The 20,286-nt window shown below is 37.9% G+C and overlaps 1 protein-coding gene across 1 annotated transcript in view; it reads left to right on the top strand.

Moving 5' to 3' along the window:
• The window catches only part of RYR2 (ryanodine receptor 2), a 529,910-nt gene that overhangs the window by 314,883 nt on the left and 194,741 nt on the right, over positions 1 to 20,286 (top strand). Inside the window, exons 42-48 of the mRNA XM_023728152.1 lie at positions 2,932 to 3,046; positions 5,036 to 5,168; positions 5,375 to 5,478; positions 9,834 to 9,969; positions 10,506 to 10,692; positions 15,825 to 15,930; positions 16,348 to 16,468. Coding sequence (XP_023583920.1) covers positions 2,932 to 3,046; positions 5,036 to 5,168; positions 5,375 to 5,478; positions 9,834 to 9,969; positions 10,506 to 10,692; positions 15,825 to 15,930; positions 16,348 to 16,468 — 902 coding nt within the window. The remainder of the gene's footprint in view (positions 1 to 2,931; positions 3,047 to 5,035; positions 5,169 to 5,374; positions 5,479 to 9,833; positions 9,970 to 10,505; positions 10,693 to 15,824; positions 15,931 to 16,347; positions 16,469 to 20,286) is intronic.

Here is a 20,286-nt window from a genome sequence, read left to right as displayed (position 1 = left end):
TTCCACTTAGTTTTCTGTGCTGAGTTGTTTTTCTTTATGTATTTTCTTTTCATCATTTTCATTGCTGTTGATTTTGTATTTTATGAGTCTTTATGTTTTTCTTGTTTTTTATTTTGATGTGCAAGATTCTTAGATTCCTTTGTGGTTATCTTAATATTTACCCCTATTTTTTTAAGTTTAAACCACTCTTTTATTTCTTTATGTTGCCTTGACTTCCTTTGCATATGAAAGGTCTATGACTACATTTTTTAGTCCCTCTTTTTTGTTTTAATGTTGTCATCTTTTACATATTGACATCTGTTTCCCTATTTTCAGTGTTTTAGTTTTGATTTACTTTTGTGACTTCCCTATCTGGGTTGATATCTGGTTGCTCTGTCCTGTGTTCTAGTCTTGGGTTGTTATCTGATGTTCCTGATTTTCTAACCGGAGGACTCCCTTTAGTATTTCTTGTAATTTTGGTTTGATTTTTGCAAATTTCCTAAACTTCTGTTTATCTAGAAATGCCCTAATTTTGCCATCATATTTGAGAGACAGTTTTTCTGGATATGTAATTCTTGGCTGGCAGTTTTTTTCCTTCAAGGCTTATATATCTTATCCCATTGCCTTCTTGCCTGCATGGTTTCGTCTAAGTAGTCCGAGCTTACTCTTATTGACTCTCTTTTGTAGATGACTTTTTGTTTATCCCTAGCTGCTCTTAAAATTCTCTCTTTATCTTTGATTTTGGCGAGTTTGATTATAATATGTCTTGGTGACTTTCTTTTGGGATCTACCTTATGTGGGGTTCGATGAGCATCTTTGATAGATATCTTCTCATCTTTCATGATATCAGGGAAGTTTTCTGTCAACAAATCTTCAACAATTCTCTCTGTATTTTCTGATATCCCCCCTTGCCCCATTCTGGTACTCCAATCACTTGTAGGTTATTCCTCTTGATAGAGTCCCACATAATTCTTAGGTTTCTTCCTTTTTTAAAATTCTTTTATTTTTCCTCAAGTAAGTTGGTGTCAAGTGCTTTATCTTCAGTCTCACTAATTCTGACTTCCTTTCCCTCAGTTCTGCTCCTGTAACTTTCTATTGAGTTGTCTAATTCTGAAATTTTATTGTTAATCTTTGGCTTTCTGTTTGCTGTCTCTCCTTGGATTCTTGCAGCCTGTTACATTTGTCATTGTGCTCTTCTCTGATCTTCTTAATTTCCTCTTTGCTTTGTCTGTGTGTTCCTTGGCTTTTTCTCATTTTGTCTGATCTCCCTCCTGATCTCTTGAAAAGTTCTGTATATTAATCTTTTGTATTCTACCTCCAGTAATTCCAAGAAGTTCTCTTCCTCCAGAAAAGTTTGTGATTCTTTGTCTTAGGAGCTTGCTGAAGCCATCATGGTCTGCCTCTTTATGTGATATGATATTGATTGTTGTCTCCCAGCCATCAATAAGTTATTATATTTATTTATTTTATGTTTGCTTACTGTGTCCTAGCTTCTTGTTTTGTTTTGTTTAGATATGCCCAAATTGGCTGTTCATGTGAGCTAGTTTGATTATTGGCACCGTTGAAGCTCTAACACCCTGTCATCAGGTGGTTAGATCTGTTACTAGATATGAGCCCAGGAGTCCGTTTACTTTTCTTGTATAGATTCAGCTCAGGTGTCCAGGTAGTCGGTCACCAAGTGTGTGGTGCATGTTCTCTCCTACAGTCCTAGATGGGCAGGGGTCATTGGTGTATGCACAGGTATCTGGCTGCACTAGGGGGTCACATGCTAAGCAAGGCAAGGGGCTGACTGCTTTCCCTGAGTGTCTGGGAGAAAAGCGTTTCCCTGTTCCCTAGAGCACGTAGGTGGGTGGGTTTTGCAGCCAGACTATGGGTGCCCAGTTCTGTTGGTTGTAAGGATTGGGAGGCACCACTTATTCTTGGACCCTTGTTGCAGGTGGCTAGATGTGGTGGGTGGAGCCACCAGTCCTCCGGCCCCTGATGTGGGTAGGTGAGGACCCTGCTTAATGAGCAGAGCGGTGTCAAATGTCATGAACCTGCCACTCCACTATATAGCTGATACAGTTGAAATTAGGTTTCAGGTATATACCCTGTTGTACTGTGCTAATGAGGGCCTGTGCTGTTGAAATGGGCCCACACAGGTCTATGCAGTGTGAAAAGCATTCAAAATCCATGGATCCCTTATTCCTGTACATAGACAAAGTAGCTTTGCCTACCCTGAGTTCCCGGCTTAGGGGAGCTGGCAGATTATTTTTTCCTGTTTGTTAATTTGTTCCCTCTACAAGGCCAGGAGAATGGCTCAGTGTGTATGACAAGTCCTACTTCTGGCCCAGGGGACACAACAATTGCTGGAGCCGGCCTGAGACCCAGTGCAGAGCGAGGAGGGGGCGGATAAATGGGAGAGAGGTTTTTCCCGAAGGGGGTATTTTTTGATCTGTGCAGTATCTTTTGCCTATTGAGCGCCACTTTTCACTGATTCTCGAGGCCCGAGTAGCATCTCTGGTGCTTGGTATCTCCCGATGTGGAAAACGCCTCCCAAGCGCTACTGCTTGCCTTCCCATGCAGGCCAGCTGATCCAGCCTGAAGGGTGCTGGCTTCTGCAGGGTCAGGTCTGGCAACTCCTCGCTGCTTCCGAATCATCTCTCCCTCCCCCTGCCACTCAGTCTGATTCCTCAACTTTGCCTTTGATGTTCAGGGCTCCTACATTGTCATATATAATTGATTCACTTGTTTTTTTGGGTCTTTGTTGTAAGAGGGACCACAGGAGAATTCTGACTGCTCCGCTGTATTGGCCCCGCCTCACGGTCATTAACAGCTTAACTATGATTGCTCTTAATTTTCCAGACTCATTAGTAATTATTTCTAAAAGATTAATCAGAGTCTCAGATAAATTTGTATTTAAATTTTGCTCTCACCTCTTTGCTTTCCCCCATACCTTTCTTGTCCTTTTAGGGATATCATGAATAATAAAGTGTTTTACCAGCATCCTAATCTGATGAGGGCCCTTGGGATGCATGAGACGGTAATGGAAGTCATGGTGAATGTCCTTGGTGGTGGTGAGTCCAAGGTAAAGAACAGCCTTTGATTCTTGGAATGTTGTCTCAGTCAGGGTTCTCCAGAGAAACAGAACCAATGAGATATATAGGAATTGGCTCATGGAATTGTGAAAGGCTGGCAAGTACAAAATCTGTAAGTCAGATGACAGGCTGGAAACTCCCACATGCTTTCGTCCCAAGATCTGTAAGTCAGAGGACAGAAAGTGCAGAGTGAAGAGTGAAGTGAGAGTTCTGACAAATATCTACTTATGTTCTGGAGACAGAACATGACTCTACAGAGACTCCCTTTTCAACTAATGGAGTGATTATATTACATTAGTTTATTACCTATGGAAGGTAATCTGCTCTATGCAAGGCCAACTAATTTAATCACATATAACTACTTCATGAGGGCAACTAGACTAGTGTTTCATCAAACCACTGGGAACATAGCCAGGCCAAGTTGACACATAAAATTAACCACTACAGATGTCATTTATTATAATCTACTGATGTACATAGGCTGCATGATTTTAACAGAGATTTTCTTAAATACTTTTAGGAAGATTGTTTAATAAAGAACTTTTTTTTGGAAAAAAAGAAACAAAACCTTAGAGATCAAGAGTTGGATGTGCTACTAATTTTTTTCCTTGATATTGATAAAAGTTTCTGTCTTATACTGTGTAATTTGCTGTCTCTTAAGTTATTCTCTTTTAGAAAATATTTCAAAGCTATAAAAGTTAACAGTAATTTTTTTCTGATTTTGAATTATAAGTCAGCTCTCATCACATGCATTGAATTCAGACTACATTTGATTACACTAAATTCCTCATCCAGATCAAGATTGGAGGTGATGTTCTGGAATGTATTGAATCTTTATAAGACTCTAAAGTGAATTTTTAAGTGACTGCAATTTAAAGTAAAATTCTTCAAAACCAAATTAGTAGAGTTATATAATAAATAATTTCTTGTAAGTCAGTGCAATATTGTGATGTCTGATCTACAAAATATATTTCAATATTTTTTGTATTTTAAGGCGTATTTTTCAAAATGCAGAAATAAGTCTGTATTGCCCATGTTTAGTTTACCAGTTAGACAGACTTATAAAGATATTTATAATATATTCTGGTAAAGAAGGACTCCAGGGAGCATTTGACGTATACATTAACAAGATTTAGCCCCCAAGCAAGATGTGGTTGATGAGGGCTAGCAGGCAGGCTTTCCAGTCAGGCTGATCATCCCTGTAGGCAAGGGGTGTGCCAGTCAAAGAGGTTCTGAATCCCTGGAGAATCACCCCAGTAATAATAATAATAATAATAATAATAATAATAGTAAGTCATCCCATTGTGTGATTCCAAGTACCGAACTAGTGGGTGGTGCAAACAGTTAATATGCTCACTGCTAACCAAGAGGTTGCCTGTTCAAGTCTACCCAGAGGTACCTCAGAAGAGATACCTGGTGATCTATTTCTGAAAAATCAGCCATTGAAAACCCTGTGGAGCTTAGTTCTACTCTGACACTCTTGAGGTCACCACAAGTTGGAGTCAACTCAGTGGCAAATGGTTGGTTAAGCACTGAACAGGTATTTTCCATAAATTATCTCATCAAATCTTCCCTACCACCACCACCATATTGTTCCAATTTTATAGAACAAAATCAAAGAGATTGCATAATTTCCCAAGGGACAAGATTTAGGCCCCAAGGGAGATGTGGTCCAGACAGGAATCACAGCGGAATCTGCCTGCTTCCTAAACCAGGCTCATACCACCTGTGGGTTTTTATCGATAAATTCCAGATCCAACCCACGAATGGTAATAAAGTTTCTAATTTAGTGCCAGGCTTGATTTTCAGCAGCTCCAGGCCTAGGTGAGTCACAGTCTGGGCATTTGAAGGTCTTCCATATCTGACCCTGGGCAGACATGGGCACACATGGATTGGCAATATGATTGAGACCTTAACTTCTGAACTCAACTTTATAAAGATCATTTGCTTAAGAAGCTAACTAAATGCTTTTTATATAGGAAATCACCTTTCCCAAGATGGTGGCCAACTGTTGCCGTTTTCTGTGTTATTTCTGTCGTATAAGTAGGCAGAATCAAAAAGCTATGTTTGATCATCTTAGTTATTTACTGGAAAACAGCAGTGTTGGTCTTGGTAAGTAAATTATACCTTTTATTTAATCTTTAAGATAAAAGAGTGTTATATTGCATTTAGAAACTGAATTTCACTGTAAATTAATTTAAATAATTCAATACGTACTGCATTTATAAATTACGTTTTAAGAGAAAGTGTGTTGTTAAGTGGAATTCTGTAGCTGCAGCACAATCCAAGTTTTATTTCATCTTTGTTTGAATTAACAGCCTCACCAGCTATGAGAGGGTCCACACCGCTGGATGTGGCTGCAGCCTCGGTGATGGATAATAATGAACTTGCCTTAGCTTTGCGTGAGCCAGATCTAGAAAAGGTAAGCAACATTTCTGCCAATGTGTTTGTGTGAGTTTTGCTTGTATGTAGTTGTTTTCAAGATTATTTAAATATGTGCAAACATTTATACTCTCAACTACTAGCTGAAACGTTTGTAGTTCTAATACACCTAGGGATGCCTCGGAAGATAGCCTTGGCTATCTGCTTCCTAAAGGTCACAGGCTTGAAAACCCTGTGGAGCAGTTCTACTCTGCACGCATGGGCTTGCCATGAGTTGGAATCAACTAAATGGTAACTAAAAAGAACAACAGCAACAAAGTTATAAAGAATCAGAAGTCTGGGATAATGTATTTCCTCTGATAACATGCATTTTTTGTGGTAATTTGGGCTAGGTTATAAATTTACTTGGAGCATTGGTGGTTCATTGGTAGAATTCTCACCTTACACGTGGGAGACTTGGGATCAATTCTCAGCTAATGCGTCTCATATGCAGCCAGCACTCATCTGTCATTGGAGCCTTGTGTATTGCTATGATGGTGAACAGGTTTCAGCAGAGCTTCCAGACTAAGACAAACTAAGAAGAAAGACTTGGAGATCTACTTCCAAAAATCAGCCAGTGAAGACCCTGTGGATCACCATGGTCTGATCTGAAACCAGTCATGGGGATGGGGCTGGATGGGGCGGCATTTTGTTTAGTTGTGCATGGGGTCGCCATGAGTCGGGAGCTAACTCGACAGCATCTAACAACATCAAATTACTTTGTTTTCTGGTGTGTTTTTGTCCCGTCATGATATCTGCTGTCACGTTTGCTTTAATGGTACGTTTTCAGTTACCTATACACACAGCTCATCTCATATATAAGGTTATGTATTCCGGTGCAAGGTGCCAATAACATGCTAAGGCCATGCATACTGAATATATTAAGCCACATAAATGTTTGCCAGAATATAGATTATTGTCCCCCAATTGTAATTGCAATTGCGTTCTAAGTATCCCGTGATCCTACCCTTGCTTCTCTAGAGTCTGTTCTTACCTCAGCAACCAGAATGATCCTCTTAAAAGGATCATGTCAATCATCTGCTCAGAAGTCTCCAAGACTTCCCATCTCACTCAATAAAAACCAAAGGTGTTACGATAGTTCCTACACCATCTGATCCCGTTAATCAGTCTGGTTTCATCTCCTACAACTCTCTTTCTCTCTTTCTTTGTTCCAGTCACACTCATTCCTTGCTGTTCCTGGAACATGCCAGACATGCTCCTGCCTCAGGACCTTTGCACTTGCTATTTCCTCTCTCTCCAGTATTTTCTCCCCAGATATCCTCATGGCTCCTTTTAGACATCCTTCCAGTCACTGCTCAAAAGCTACCTTGATAAGATTTTCATGTCCACACTATTTAAAATCGAAACCTCTTTCCCCAGTCTTTCTTCAAGCTCTTCCAAATCTCTCTTTATTGCTTGATTCTCAACAGTTGAAACAGAATATTTTATTTTATTTATATATATACCCCTGCTTATTTATTTGCATTTTAAATATTTATATTTGAGAAATACGTTTTTATATTGAAAAATAAGTATATTTTAAAAAATCTCATCACTATAATGTAAGATCAGTGATGTCACACCGTTTTTCTCTGCTTCATCCCAGTTTTATAGAATAGCATTGGCACTGGGTAGACCCTCAATAAATACCTGTTGAAGGCATGAAGGAGTGAATTCTTTCCCAAAACCTTGTTGACAGACCAGTCAAGAATCACAAATCTTTGCATTTCTGATCAACTTCAAGAGAATTTTTTCCTACATATTACTTAAAATTTTTTTTATCTACACACCAACTAGAATGACTAAAACTAAAAAAAGATTGACAATACCAGTAAAACTGGAGAGGATGTGGAGCAACTGGAACTCTATACATTGCCATTGGGAGTGAAAAATGGTACAACACTTTGGAGAACAGTTTGGCCATTTCTTAAAATATTCAATGTACACCCAACATAACGACCTAGACTTTCAATTCCTAGATATTTACTCAAAAGAAATGAAGACACATGTTCACACAACGTCTTATATATGAATGGCTTTATTCATAATAGCCAAAAATCAAAGCAACTCAAATATCCATTAACTGATTAATGGATAAACAAAATTGGGGTCTAGCCATATAATAAAACGCTATTTGGCAATAAAAAGGAATGAAGTACTGACATATGCTACAACATGGATGAATCTCAAAATCGTTGTGCTAAGTGAAAAAAGTCAGGCACAGAAATATACATACTAGATGATTCTGAAATGTTCTAGAAAATGCAAGCTAATTTTACTGAAAGAAAGATCAGTGATTGCCTAGGCCTATGTGTGTAAGGAAGGATGGACTGCAGAGGACACAAGGGAACTTTGGGGATAATGGAACTGTTTTACCTCTTAATAGTGATGGTGGTTTCATGGATATATCAACATTCATTGAATTTATACTTTAAATGAATGAATTTGTAGTAAGTACATAATTGCACTCAGTAAAGTTGGTATAAATATTTTTTAGCAATATTACTCTTTTCTTTTAAAAACTAATTTAACTTGAGCAGGGTATAAACTGATATGTTTGACAAGTTGCTCCTCTAGCAGTTACCATTAATAAAGACTTCTTTGGGGATTTCTTTTAAAACTGGAGCAGTTATCAAATATCTTAGAGAAAACCAACATTCACTTAGAACAAAATGTCCTAAAAAGCAAAGCTAATCAGAAATGTTTAATGTCCTAAATTCAACAGTGCTGACAGGTAGGTACTATTATCTCAACTCTAAAAGACAAAAAGCCATGGTTCAAAAAGTTTAAGTAACTTGCTCAAAATGGTGCATCCAGTGAGTGATGGGGACAAGCTCTGAATCCAGGGAGATTGACTCTAAGCTTGGATTCTCTCCTTCTCTGTTGTGTCTTATCACCCCACTCCCCTCATTAAATTGATATACCATTATAGGAAACAATTCATCTCTTTAAAGTATCTTTGTATCTCACACGGATCTTTCAATATCTCGGATTCAGACAATTTTTGCTTTCAGCCAAAGCTCATCAGACATTTTTATTTTATTTTTTTGTTTTGTTTTATTTATTGTGATATATATATATGTATGTATATATGTGTGCGTGTGTATATATATACATATACGTATATATATATATGTGTGTGTGTGTGTATATATGTATATATATTCTACCAGGTCTCCGTGTGTGTGTGTGTGTGTTTGTGTGTGTGTGTATCTATCTATCTATATGTGTATGTGTATATATATATATGCAATCCCTGGGTTAGGAATAAGATCCGTTCCTGAGTGTGTCTTTAAGAATTTGTATGTAAGTCGGAACAGGTGCATACGATTCTTATTTAGCCTTACTTTAGTGCACAAAAAGGCTTGAATCGTTTTCAGTGATTTAAAAGCAGCATGTGCAAGTGAAGGTGATTGTGATGAAGAACTTGTTGTGAGTAGGGATTGGTTCAATGTTTTAAAGGACCAATTTACATAACATTAAAGGGCAACTACAAGTTGTCCGAAAGTGGGATGTTCCGATTTCAGCATTTTTTACGTGTACAGTTTAGTGGCATTAATTACATTCACCATGTTTTGCAACCATCACCACTATCCATTTCCAATTTTTTTCTGTCACTCAGTGCCTCCTAATCAGTAATTCTCCTTTTCCCACCCTTTCTTCCTCACCCCTGTAACCACTAATAAACTTTGGTCTCCATGCATTTGCCTATTTTAGATAGTTCATACAAGTGTGATCATACAGTATTTGTCTTCTTGTGTTGAACTTATTTAACTCAGCATGATGTTTTCAAGGTTCATCCATGTTGTATTATGTATCAGAACTCCATTTCTCTTTATGGATAAATATTCCATTGTATGTATATACTACATTTTTTATCCATTCATCTGTTGATGAATATTTGGGTTGTTTTCCATTTTTTGTGAATAATGTGAATAATGCTCCAGTGAACATTGGTGTACAAGTATCTGTTTTTTGTCACTGGTTTCAAGTCTTTTGAGTATATATGTAGGAGTGGAATTGCTGAACATTAGACATTTTTGAAGTTCATCAAATATTATTACTTTGTAGGTAAGGATCTCAAGTTAAATGATATGAAATTTAGGAATATTTATCTTTGATAGAGTTGGTTCATAAATATTTTTATTATTATGACACCTTGTTTAAATATTTCTAAATCTAAGGTTTACTAAAAGGAGTTCGTCTGGATTATCTTGAGATTAAAAAAGAATTTTACTTGCCCAAATGTGTTTGTTTTAAAACTTCCTTTGAGGATGTCATTTACCATATTTACTGTAAGCATCTAATGACTTTTCTTCCAAGGGTTAACTCTTTTGCTTGTCATCTTGTTTGTAGGTAGTTCGATATTTGGCTGGTTGTGGACTGCAAAGTTGCCAGATGCTGGTATCTAAGGGTTATCCAGACATTGGGTGGAATCCTGTCGAAGGAGAGAGATATCTTGACTTTCTCCGATTTGCTGTCTTCTGTAATGGTAGGACTTGATTGCTTGGGTTCTTTCTTGGTCATTATTACAACTGCATGAGATTAAGTGTATTAAATAAGGATTCATCTGAGTATTTTCATGAAGGACATAAATGTTTAGTAAAGAACTGGAATATTTTATGATCAGTAGTTTTTTCAACATAATAATTTGTTTTACAGTATTTATTTTTATAGTGATGCCATGCTTTTATTATTAAATTAAAATCTTTAGGCATCTAAATTCTTATCAATCTTTATAATTGAATTCTAATGATAGTTAGGATTATGGCATCATTCCCCATAATAAATTAATGAGTTTATGCCTCCATAATGCTTTTCTTTACTCTGAAAATTTTAAGCGCAATAAAAAAAGAAATTTACTGTGTCTTGTACATGTAAAAGTTGTAATTCGTACTAAATTTTGTTTTTAGTACTATGTGCTTGGGTTTAGTTTTTTTTTTAAATAAAAACTGATCATAACATTTATTTGCTCAGAGCTTCCATTTAATCAATATTTGTTCACTTATGTTCCCTTTTTGATTTTAGGGGAGAGTGTGGAAGAGAATGCAAATGTTGTGGTCAGATTGCTTATTCGGAGGCCTGAGTGTTTTGGTCCTGCTTTGCGAGGGGAAGGTGGAAATGGTCTTCTTGCAGTCATGGAAGAAGCCATTAAAATAGCCGAGGATCCTTCCAGAGATGGTCCATCACCCACGAGTGGATCTAGTAAAACACCGTAGGTCTAATACACACATCCTCAGGAGTAATTATAGTACCTGACTTGAATTTTACAAAACGTAATTGGCGTTCTGTTCACTGCAATATAGCTCTCAAGCATACAAGATTTCTCCCCTTGAAAATAAAATGTCTTAGACTTGGAGGAGAGGATGGGATTTGTTGCTGGAACACGTTGAATGAACAAAAAGACAGCTAAAGAATATTGTGTGGAAATAGTAGAGAGAAGTTTAGGTTGTAGGAGGAGATGCATTTCATGAATTTTCCAGGGGTATATCAAAATGATTAATTACAAATGATGGGTGGTGAGCCTTAGGAATCAGACTAGAAGTGAGTGAGAAGCTAATATAGAATGAATTTTTATGATTCTATTGAGAGAGGGGGAGACCTTTATCAGTAGCATGGAGGAGTCCAGAAAAGAAGATAGGATGTTTTAAGTGTGAGGAGTAAAATGCTTGGTTAAAGTATTGGTGACAAATAAGGGAGGCAGTCATGTTCTTACGTTTGTCCATACTACATGTTAATATTTGATTCCAATGTCAATTCAGGCATGTTGGTTACTGAGCCTCCAAATTTTTTTTTTTAATCAGTGGAGGTGAGTGTCTTGCAAGGGGATCACGAGCCCGCTCCGCTTCTTACCACTGGTGCAGATATGACACAGCTCTTATTGGGGGAAACTTTCAAATGTTCAAGCGGAGAAGTAGCGTATGTCACACAGCCCTGCAGACCCTTGTTCTTCCACGTGTAGACTGGTCATAGTGGTTCTGCACACACCAGGGCTAAGGTGCCAGCCTGGGAGTATTCCAAGAACAAGCCCAGCCCCACCCCTATGAGATATTTGTTGGTTAGCCAAAGAGCAGCTGGAGATCATTTCATTTCTCTAAGAAGTAGAAAACATACCAAGAAATCTCTGGCCCAGGACCAAACTAGTGCTGGGAATAGCCATACGTGCAGGAATGAGAGTGTCACCCAAGCCCTCACTGTCACTTTGAGACTGCTAAATCCAGTGGAGCCAGCCCTCCACTGAGCTACCAAAGGAAGAAGGACAAGAGCCTCCAGGGCCATCCAGGTTTGTCTCTCATCAGAGACATGATGGACTATTGATGTTGATGTCACAGAGATGGCATCTTAGTTACTATATTAGTAATCTAGTTGCAGCTATAACAGAAATACCACAAGTGGATGGTTTTAGCAAACAGAAATTTGTTTTCCCACAGTTTAGGAGGCTAGAAGTCTGAATTCAGGGTGCTGGCTCTAGGGGAAGGCTTTCTCTGTTGATTTTGGGGGAAGGCTCCTGTCTCTTCAGCTTCTGCTTCCTGGTTCATTGGAGATCTCCATGTGTCTTGTCATCTATCTTTCCCATCTCTCTTCTCTCCTTTGCTTGTTTAATTTCTTTTATATCTCAAAAGAGATTGACTCAAGGCACACCTTATGGTAATACTGTCTCATTAACATAACAAAGACTACCCATTTCCAATTGGAATTTGTCAAAGTGTGAAAACCCGTACTCTGTTAAAATAAAAGCGAAGAGACTTATTGAAGGTTCAGTACACTTCAAACCAGGGAAAACGTTCAACTCACAGAGTGAAACTAGAATGTTCTGATGTTATAAAGTTACAAAAACATATTTATATGCTTAAATCAGGAACTAACAATGTAAAATTTCTGATTGGTGCTCAGTGATGTAAGCAGGCAGGATAACTCAAAGCGGGAAGTTGATAGAAATTGGTTCAAAGTGTATATGTGGGCTTCTTAGATTGATTATCTCACATAATTGCAGAAGTTCGTGACTAAGGGGGGATTTATGGTCCTTTTTGAAAACATTTTGCCAAGATAGCATTTTTAGCAAACACTCCCTGAGAGTTGCTTGTGCAGGAGATTTCTAATAAGGGGTTTGTGCTAGGACCTTCCCTTTAGAAACATTGTTTCCACGTCCTTAATTTAACCACAGAGAAAAAGGTTTCCTTAGTTGCAGGATTAAGTCTGTACAAAGGTTAACAATTGCAGAGGAGTATGCGAGGCCTAAAATGGAGTCAGGGCTCAGACCCAGGCCAGTCAGTTTAACAGAGTCAACTGCCTTAATTTTGGAGCTCTCACACGGATTATCACCATAGGTATAGAGATTAGGATTTATAACACATATTTTTTGGGGACACAGTTTAATGCATGACATTCCACTTTTGGCTTCCCAAAATTCATGCCCTTCCTACATGCAAACCACATTCACCCCATCACATCATCCGATAAGTCTTCAATCCACTCCAAGTCCAAAACCTCCTCTTCTGGATCATCTAAGTCCACCATGGGTGAGACTTGAGGCGTGTTCCGTCCCGGGGCAAAAGTCCTCTTCATCTGTGAACGTGTGAAGTCTAGAACACAAGATATCTGCTTCCAAAATACAATTGTGGAACAGGAACAAGGTAGACATTTACATTACAAACGGGAGAAATTGGAGGGAAAGATGGGATAATGGGCACCAAACAAGTCCAAAACCCTGTAGAAAAACTAAATTAACTCTCAATGCTTGAAAATAATCCTCTGTTCTTTGGGATCTGAGTAAGGGCTCTGTCCTCAAGACTCTGGGTGTTGCTCACATGCTCTGGATTCTAGGTTGAGGTCCCATGGCCCTGGGCTTCAGCTCTGCCTTCCAGGCCCACTGAGATAGCAACTGTGCTTCCTTGGTTTGGGGTGGGCCCATTCTCCTAGTCTGAGTGGCAACCCCACCCCCTTGGCTCTGGCAGGCCCTATTCATCTGCCCTGTGGGCATTGCAGCCTCACCCTTTCAGCTTTGGGTGGCAGCCGCATTCCCCAGCACCCATGAACATCAGCCCCACACTCTGGAACCAAGCTGGTGAAGATCTGTCTCTTTGAAACCTAGGAGGCCTTGGCCCCGCCCTTTGAAACCCAGCAGACCATGGTTCCACCCGTTGAAATCGAGGCGGCCCTTCTTCCCCTGCTCCTTCAACAGTTCTGCTGATATCCCAGCTGCTCCAGGGATTTTTTTTTTTTTTTCTTTTCTTGGGGGACAACAGATGTAGCTCCTTTGGCCTGTTTCCTGCCTGTAGAATATTGGAGGCAGACAGTGTACTTTCCTTTCATTCCTTCTCTGTCCCCTTCAGTCTAAGCTGATGGGTTTTCTGCTGTGATAGTTGGTTAGATCTGTTAGTCACAGGCTTAATCTCTTTAACAAAAGACTGTGCAGCCATTCCTTGGTGAACATTCTAGGACACGTGTCCTTAATTTGTGCAACAGAATTTTCCAAGTCTTCAAGTTTTGTTTTCATTTTGCACAGTTCATTTTTAAGTATGTCCCTCTTCTCTCACATTTTACTGTAAGCAGTAAGGAGAAGCCATGTCGTCCCTTTAAGATCTTGCTTAAAAATCCCATCAGCCAGATATCTAAGTTCATTCACTTACAAGTTCTACCTTCCACCAACTATTTGAACATAATTCAGACAAGTTCTTTGCAACCTCATAAAAAGTATCACATTTCCTCCATTGTCCAATCACATGTTCATTTTCTTTTAAAGCCTCACCAGAAGCACATTTAACATTCACATTTCTAGCAACATTCTGTTGGTGGCACCATATGTATTCTCTGAGATGATGGAGACTTTCTCTATAGCTCTCAATACTTCTTTCTGAGCCTTCACCAGAATTGCCTTTGATGTCCATAATTCTACCAACAGTCCATTAAAGACAATCTAGGCTTTTACTATTATAAACCTTAAAAACTGTTCCAGTCTGTACCCACTACCCAATTCCAAAACTTCTTCTACATTTTAGGTATGTGTTAAAGCACCATCTCACGCTTCTGGTACCAAATTCTGTGTTAGTTATCTAGTGTTGTTATAACAGACATACCACAAGTGGATGGCTTTAACAAACAGAAATTTATTTTCTCCCAGTTTAGGAGGCTAGAAGTCTGAATTCAGAGTGCCAGCTCTGGGGGAAAGTTTTCTCTTTGTTAGCTCTTTGAGAAGGTCCTTGTCTCTTCAGCTTCTGTTCCCTAATTCCTTAAAGATCTCCATGTGTCTTGGCATCTGTCTTATCTCATCTCTCTTCTTTGCTTGCTTTTTAAATCTCTTTTATATCTCAAGACACACCCTACACTAATCCTGTCACATTAACAGGGCGGTCCATTCCCAAATGGGACTATAACCACAGGCATAGAGGTTAGATTTACAACACATATTTTGAGGGGACACAATTCAGTCCATAACAGTTACCTAGTACTGCCATAACAACAACAACAACAAAAGACCAGAAGTGGGTGAATTTAAAGAATAGACCTTTTTTTTTTTTTTTTTTTCCCACAGTTCTGGAGGGTAAAAGTGCATACCAGGGTCTTGGCCATGTCAATACCTTCTGTGAGCCTTTCTCCTAGTTTCTGGTGTCTGCCTGCAATCTTTGGTGTTCCTTTACTGCTTATAGATGTGTCTGTGGCATCTACCTCTGTGTGGGAGTATGTGTCTGTTTTCCTTTTTTATAAGACACCGCTAGCAGTGATTAGATTTAGGACCCACTCTTTTCCAGAATGACCTTATTAATATGACAAACTAAAAACCCTTATTTCCAAACAGGGTCACATTCAGAAATACAAGAGTTAGGATTTCAATATATGTTTTGGTGGCCACAATTTAATCCATAACAAATGGGGAGAGAGATATGTTGGATTTTGGGGAGATATGGGGCTGGGTAGATGATATAGAGATAGGTCAGCAAATCAAATAACATTTATGAAGTACTAACTCATCTTTTCTATAAATATATTCTATTTATAAAGTTACCTAAACTTAATTCTTCCACTAATTATTTTCTTTGTAAATATGCTGTCTGTCACTAGGAATAAGTAGACTATATCAAATTAGTACTTCTTCTCTTTTGAAGTTATCTTAATTATAAAATTATGACAGATGTGTTTGTGGCAATAGAATCTCAAGTCTGGTCTTTAACCCATTGTGATTTCCCTTTAAATATGTCAAGCTGTAAATAAAAACCATATATGAAAAGTATCAGAAGAAAAAGAATGAATATCTTTTTGGCCCTGTTCTTCTGAGAGATATATAATAAACCTGAAATGTCACTTTATGATCCTGTTTACTTTTCATTTCTTTTGAAAAATTTGTGAAAGTGATACAGAAGAAGAGGAAGATGATACCATCCACATGGGGAATGCAATCATGACCTTTTATGCAGCTTTGATTGACCTGTTGGGACGCTGTGCGCCTGAGATGCACGTAAGTGTCTTGATGCCTAGGAGGAGTAATCCTAAGTTTGTGCCTAGACATCAGTAGCTTGCAGAGACCACAAAAGCCTTCAAAGTCAGCGATCTTCATGCTCTATTAGAAATAACAGCCCAGGCCTAATTGCTGAACCAGCGTTTGCTTAATTAAGGATGTCTTGTTGGTTGTAAAAATTAGTAATGAGATCTCAGTACAAGTCATTAATAGAATAGTTAGTTATATATATATCTAAAATTCATATAGGAGCCCTTGTGGCGCAGTGGTTAACTGCTCAGGTGCTAACTGAAAGGTCGGCTGTTCAAACCCACTAGTGACTCCACGAGAGAAAAGACCTGAACTTAAGTTCCTGTACTTAGATATAAACTGATTTTACAAAGTTATTTTAATTTTCCTTATTTTCTTCTTGTTTAGTTGATTCATGCTGGTAAGGGAGAAGCCATTAGGATCAGATCTATTTTGAGATCCTTAATTCCACTGGCAGATTTGGTGGGCGTAATCAGCATCGCTTTTCAGATGCCAGCGATAGCCAAAGGTAAGACTCACTTCCATTCTTTGTAATTTAGTACTAGCTTGGGTGACATGATGTTTTAAATAATATTATCAGTATTCAAGATCTCTACCCCTGTAGCATAGTTACCCTATTTAAGTTTCTTTTTAAAAAATACCCTGTAAAGTATAATATTTTATAAAATATTTTCTGTTCTCATTGTGGATTTTTAAACAGCCAACTTTGCATTGAGATTTAAATTCTTTTCTGCATGACATTTCAGACAATTTTCAGAGAAGAGAAAACATGCGCCTCAATGGCTCATGTCATTTCCCTTCATGTTCTTCGGTCTCCATTCTGCTCTCTTTTGAGACCTCAGTCCCTTAATTCACTCTTTTTGAAAGTTTTCATTGTCACTCTCTTCAAAAGCTTTTCTTTCCACAATGATGATTTTCGCTTTCCACTTAGAGATTTAAAAATCCCCAGTATGTTGAAAGAATTTTTGTTTTCAAGACTAAAGAAATAATTTTAAAAAGATTTATGCAATTATTGAACACAACTAAAAGATATGTTAGATCTCAAATTATACTTTGTTTTTATTTTTTTCAAATTTCAGTGTAGTTTAGTTTTCGGTGCTTTATTGGGTATTAAAAAATAGATTATTTTATGCAAACTTCTAATTTTAGAAAAAAACTAGGTAGAATGTACATGTTATAATCTGTTTTGTTCATTAATTATGCTCCAGAGAAGGCTAGCTTGTAATACCTCACGTCTAGAATCCAGGGCTCACTGTGTACCTGAAGATAATTTACCCTACTTGCAAGCCATATGATTACGAGAAAGGAAAATCTCATATGTGCTAATATTACAAACTCGAATCTATAAAGTGGTATAAACGGCCAAAATAATTGGACACTCATTATAATTTGCATTGGACAAATCTGTAAAAGACCTCTTTAAGGTGTTAAAAAGCAAAGATGTCACTTAAAGGACTAAGATGCACTTGACCCAAGCCATGGTGTTTTCAGTTGCCTCCTATGCATGCAAAAGCTGGGCAATGAATAAAGAAGACTGAAGAATTATTGACGCCTTTGAATTATGGTCTTGACGAAGAATTTTGAATATACCATGGAGTGCCAAAGGAACGAACAAATCTGTCTTGGAAGAGGGTAAAGTAGAGGGTCAGTGAAAAAGAGGAAGACTCTCAACGAGATGGATTGACACAGTGGCTGCAACAATGAGCTCAAGAATAACAATGATCATGAGGATGGCACAGGACTGGGCAGTGTTTCGTCCTGTTGTACGTAGGGTCGCTGTGAGTTGGAAGTGACTCGATGGCACCTAACAACAACACATTATAATTTAGAAAGGAAACCTGGAACTTAAAGATTTTCCCATAGATTTGTCTTCCACACATGAGATCATTTTTTTTCTTGTGTAAATATAGGTCATTCTTATCTGCCTTTCTTTTCACCTTACTACTAACTCATGTTCATTTACTTAAGTAAAAAGTCGTTTCTTTTCCTTACATTCTGAGCCACAAAATGACCCAGTCAAGACAGAAAAATCATACCAGTCACAAACACAGATTAGGAAATAGGGAAACTTAAATTTTGAGGTAAAATGAGAAATAACAAAAAACTAAGAACATGAACTCTGGGAGTTCTCTGATCTCTCAGAATTGTCCCCAAGCTTTTCATATACCTCCTCATTTTCCTCCAATTATCTGCCTTTACCAAGCCTTCAAAATTTTCAAATTGGTTTCTTTCCTGTTCTACTTATTATGCTATAATAATATTATTTTAGGATCTTTTTCTTCATACCTAGTCAGTATTTTGTCTACATTGAGACTTAAAGATTTTTTGAGCTGTCATAGTTTACAATGAATTAAATTTTGAAACATAATCCATTTGTCATTGTTAAATTCCCACATTTTTCTTTTACTGCTTTCCTTTTGCAGAGAATGTAGACAGAAACCTGTGCGTTTTTATTTTACTGTGCATATGCATTTAAATCAACTGCAAAACTTAAACCACCAATCTGTTCTGTATGTAATTCAATGAGGAGTCTTTTAGTTCTGTAAGCATCACTGTTTATCAATAATAATTTTTATTATATGTTCTATAGTTAGTTTGTGATGTTTGCCTCTAAACTGACTATTTTCCCCCTCAGTATTAGGTAGCGTTTTCCTCAAATATTTTCATCATACCTATTCTAGAGCTAAAGTGTGCCCCAGAATAATGATGAAAAAGGGAGGACTTTAGAAAACTTGAGAGGAAGCACAGTATCTCAAAAGAGGTTCTTCTGCTCCTCTAGCTCTTGGCCCCAGGCAGGTTTGGGCAGCCTATCTGAGGTAGTAATTTTAGGGGAGGAGATGTGAGTACTGCAGGTATCTCAGGCTAGAACCAGTGCACCAGCTCAGCCTCACTCTAGTTCAAAAGCCAGGAGTTTAAGAGGAGGTAGTTTATCACCTTGATTGTCTACAGAGTGTTTGAGGAGAAGGTGAAAATAAAACAGTCACTGTAGCAAATTGTTGAGTTGTGAGTCCTAGGCAGATACAGTTGTAGCAGAATTAACAATGTATTAAAATGAATGTCTGCTTAAATGAGTGTTTAAAACATAAATCTTACGTTAGGATCACCTTTTCCTTAGGCACAGCTATACCTTAAAATAATAGAATCCTATAAATTTAAATCCCCTATAATGTGATCTGTAGGAGACTTGAACTGGACTTTCATCTAGATGTTTCATCAAAAATCATAGCATAATGATTTAGCACTTAGGGTTAAATCATCGTTGATTGGATTTTAAATCCAACTTTAGGTGGTTTAAATCTAATCTTAGTTGGATCAAATCCAACTTTGCCCATTACTAGGTGTGTGATCTTGGACAAGTTACTTCTCTGAAGTTCAGTGTTTATCGTCTGTTAAATGAGGCTAGTAATACCGACTTCATAGTGTGATTGTGAGAATGGCAGATCACATTAACGCAGTGTCTGACAACAGCGCAGACAGAAAGAGCTATTCTTCTTCATACTGTAAGGAAAGGAAGATGTTAGGCCTACTGAAGCCTTTACTCTTATTTCCTCTAAGACATTGTTATTTGTTCATTTTCAGAATTCAAATATAAAAAATATATATATTCATTAACTACAAGTGAAAACAGAAAAGTATGATTATGATCATGTATCATCTTTCCCTGGGGGTTTCTTTCTCCAACATTGCATTAATATTAAATATTCTGTGATATTATTTGTAGAATTTTAGAGTATGGTATAAATTTTATTTATATAGCACTAGTTTGACATAATTATCGTATGGGCATATAGAAAATAAATCAGTTCTCCAGTATTTCAAATTGGCACATGATCCCATAACTTCTTTTTTATTATTATTACTATTATTATTTGCTTTAAATGAAGGTTCACAGAACAAACTAGCCTTTCATCAGTCAGTACATACACTGTTCTTTGACACCGATTACCAACCCCACAACATGTCAACACTCTCCCCTCTCAACCCTGGGTTCCCTATTTCCGGCTTTCCTGTCCTCTCTTGCCTTCTAGTCCCTGCCCCTGGGCTGATGTGCCCCTTTAGTCTTGTTTTGTTCTATGGGCCTGTCTAATCTTTGGCTGAGGGGTGAACCTCAGGAGTGACTTTATCACCGAGCTAAAAGGGTGTCCGGGGCCACACTCTCAGGGCTTCCCCTTTCCACCAGGCCAGCAAGTCTGGTCCTTTTTTGTCAGTTAGAATTTTGTTTTATATCTTTGTCCAGCTCTCTCCAGGACCCTCCACTGTGATCCTTGTCAGATAATTTAGTGGTAGTAACCGGGCACCGTCTAGTTGTACTGGACTCAGTTTGGT

Source organism: Trichechus manatus, unplaced genomic scaffold (assembly GCF_000243295.1).
Source record: "Trichechus manatus latirostris isolate Lorelei unplaced genomic scaffold, TriManLat1.0 scaffold00021, whole genome shotgun sequence".
NCBI lineage: Eukaryota > Metazoa > Chordata > Mammalia > Sirenia > Trichechidae > Trichechus > Trichechus manatus.
This window is presented reverse-complemented; position numbering and strand designations above follow the sequence as displayed.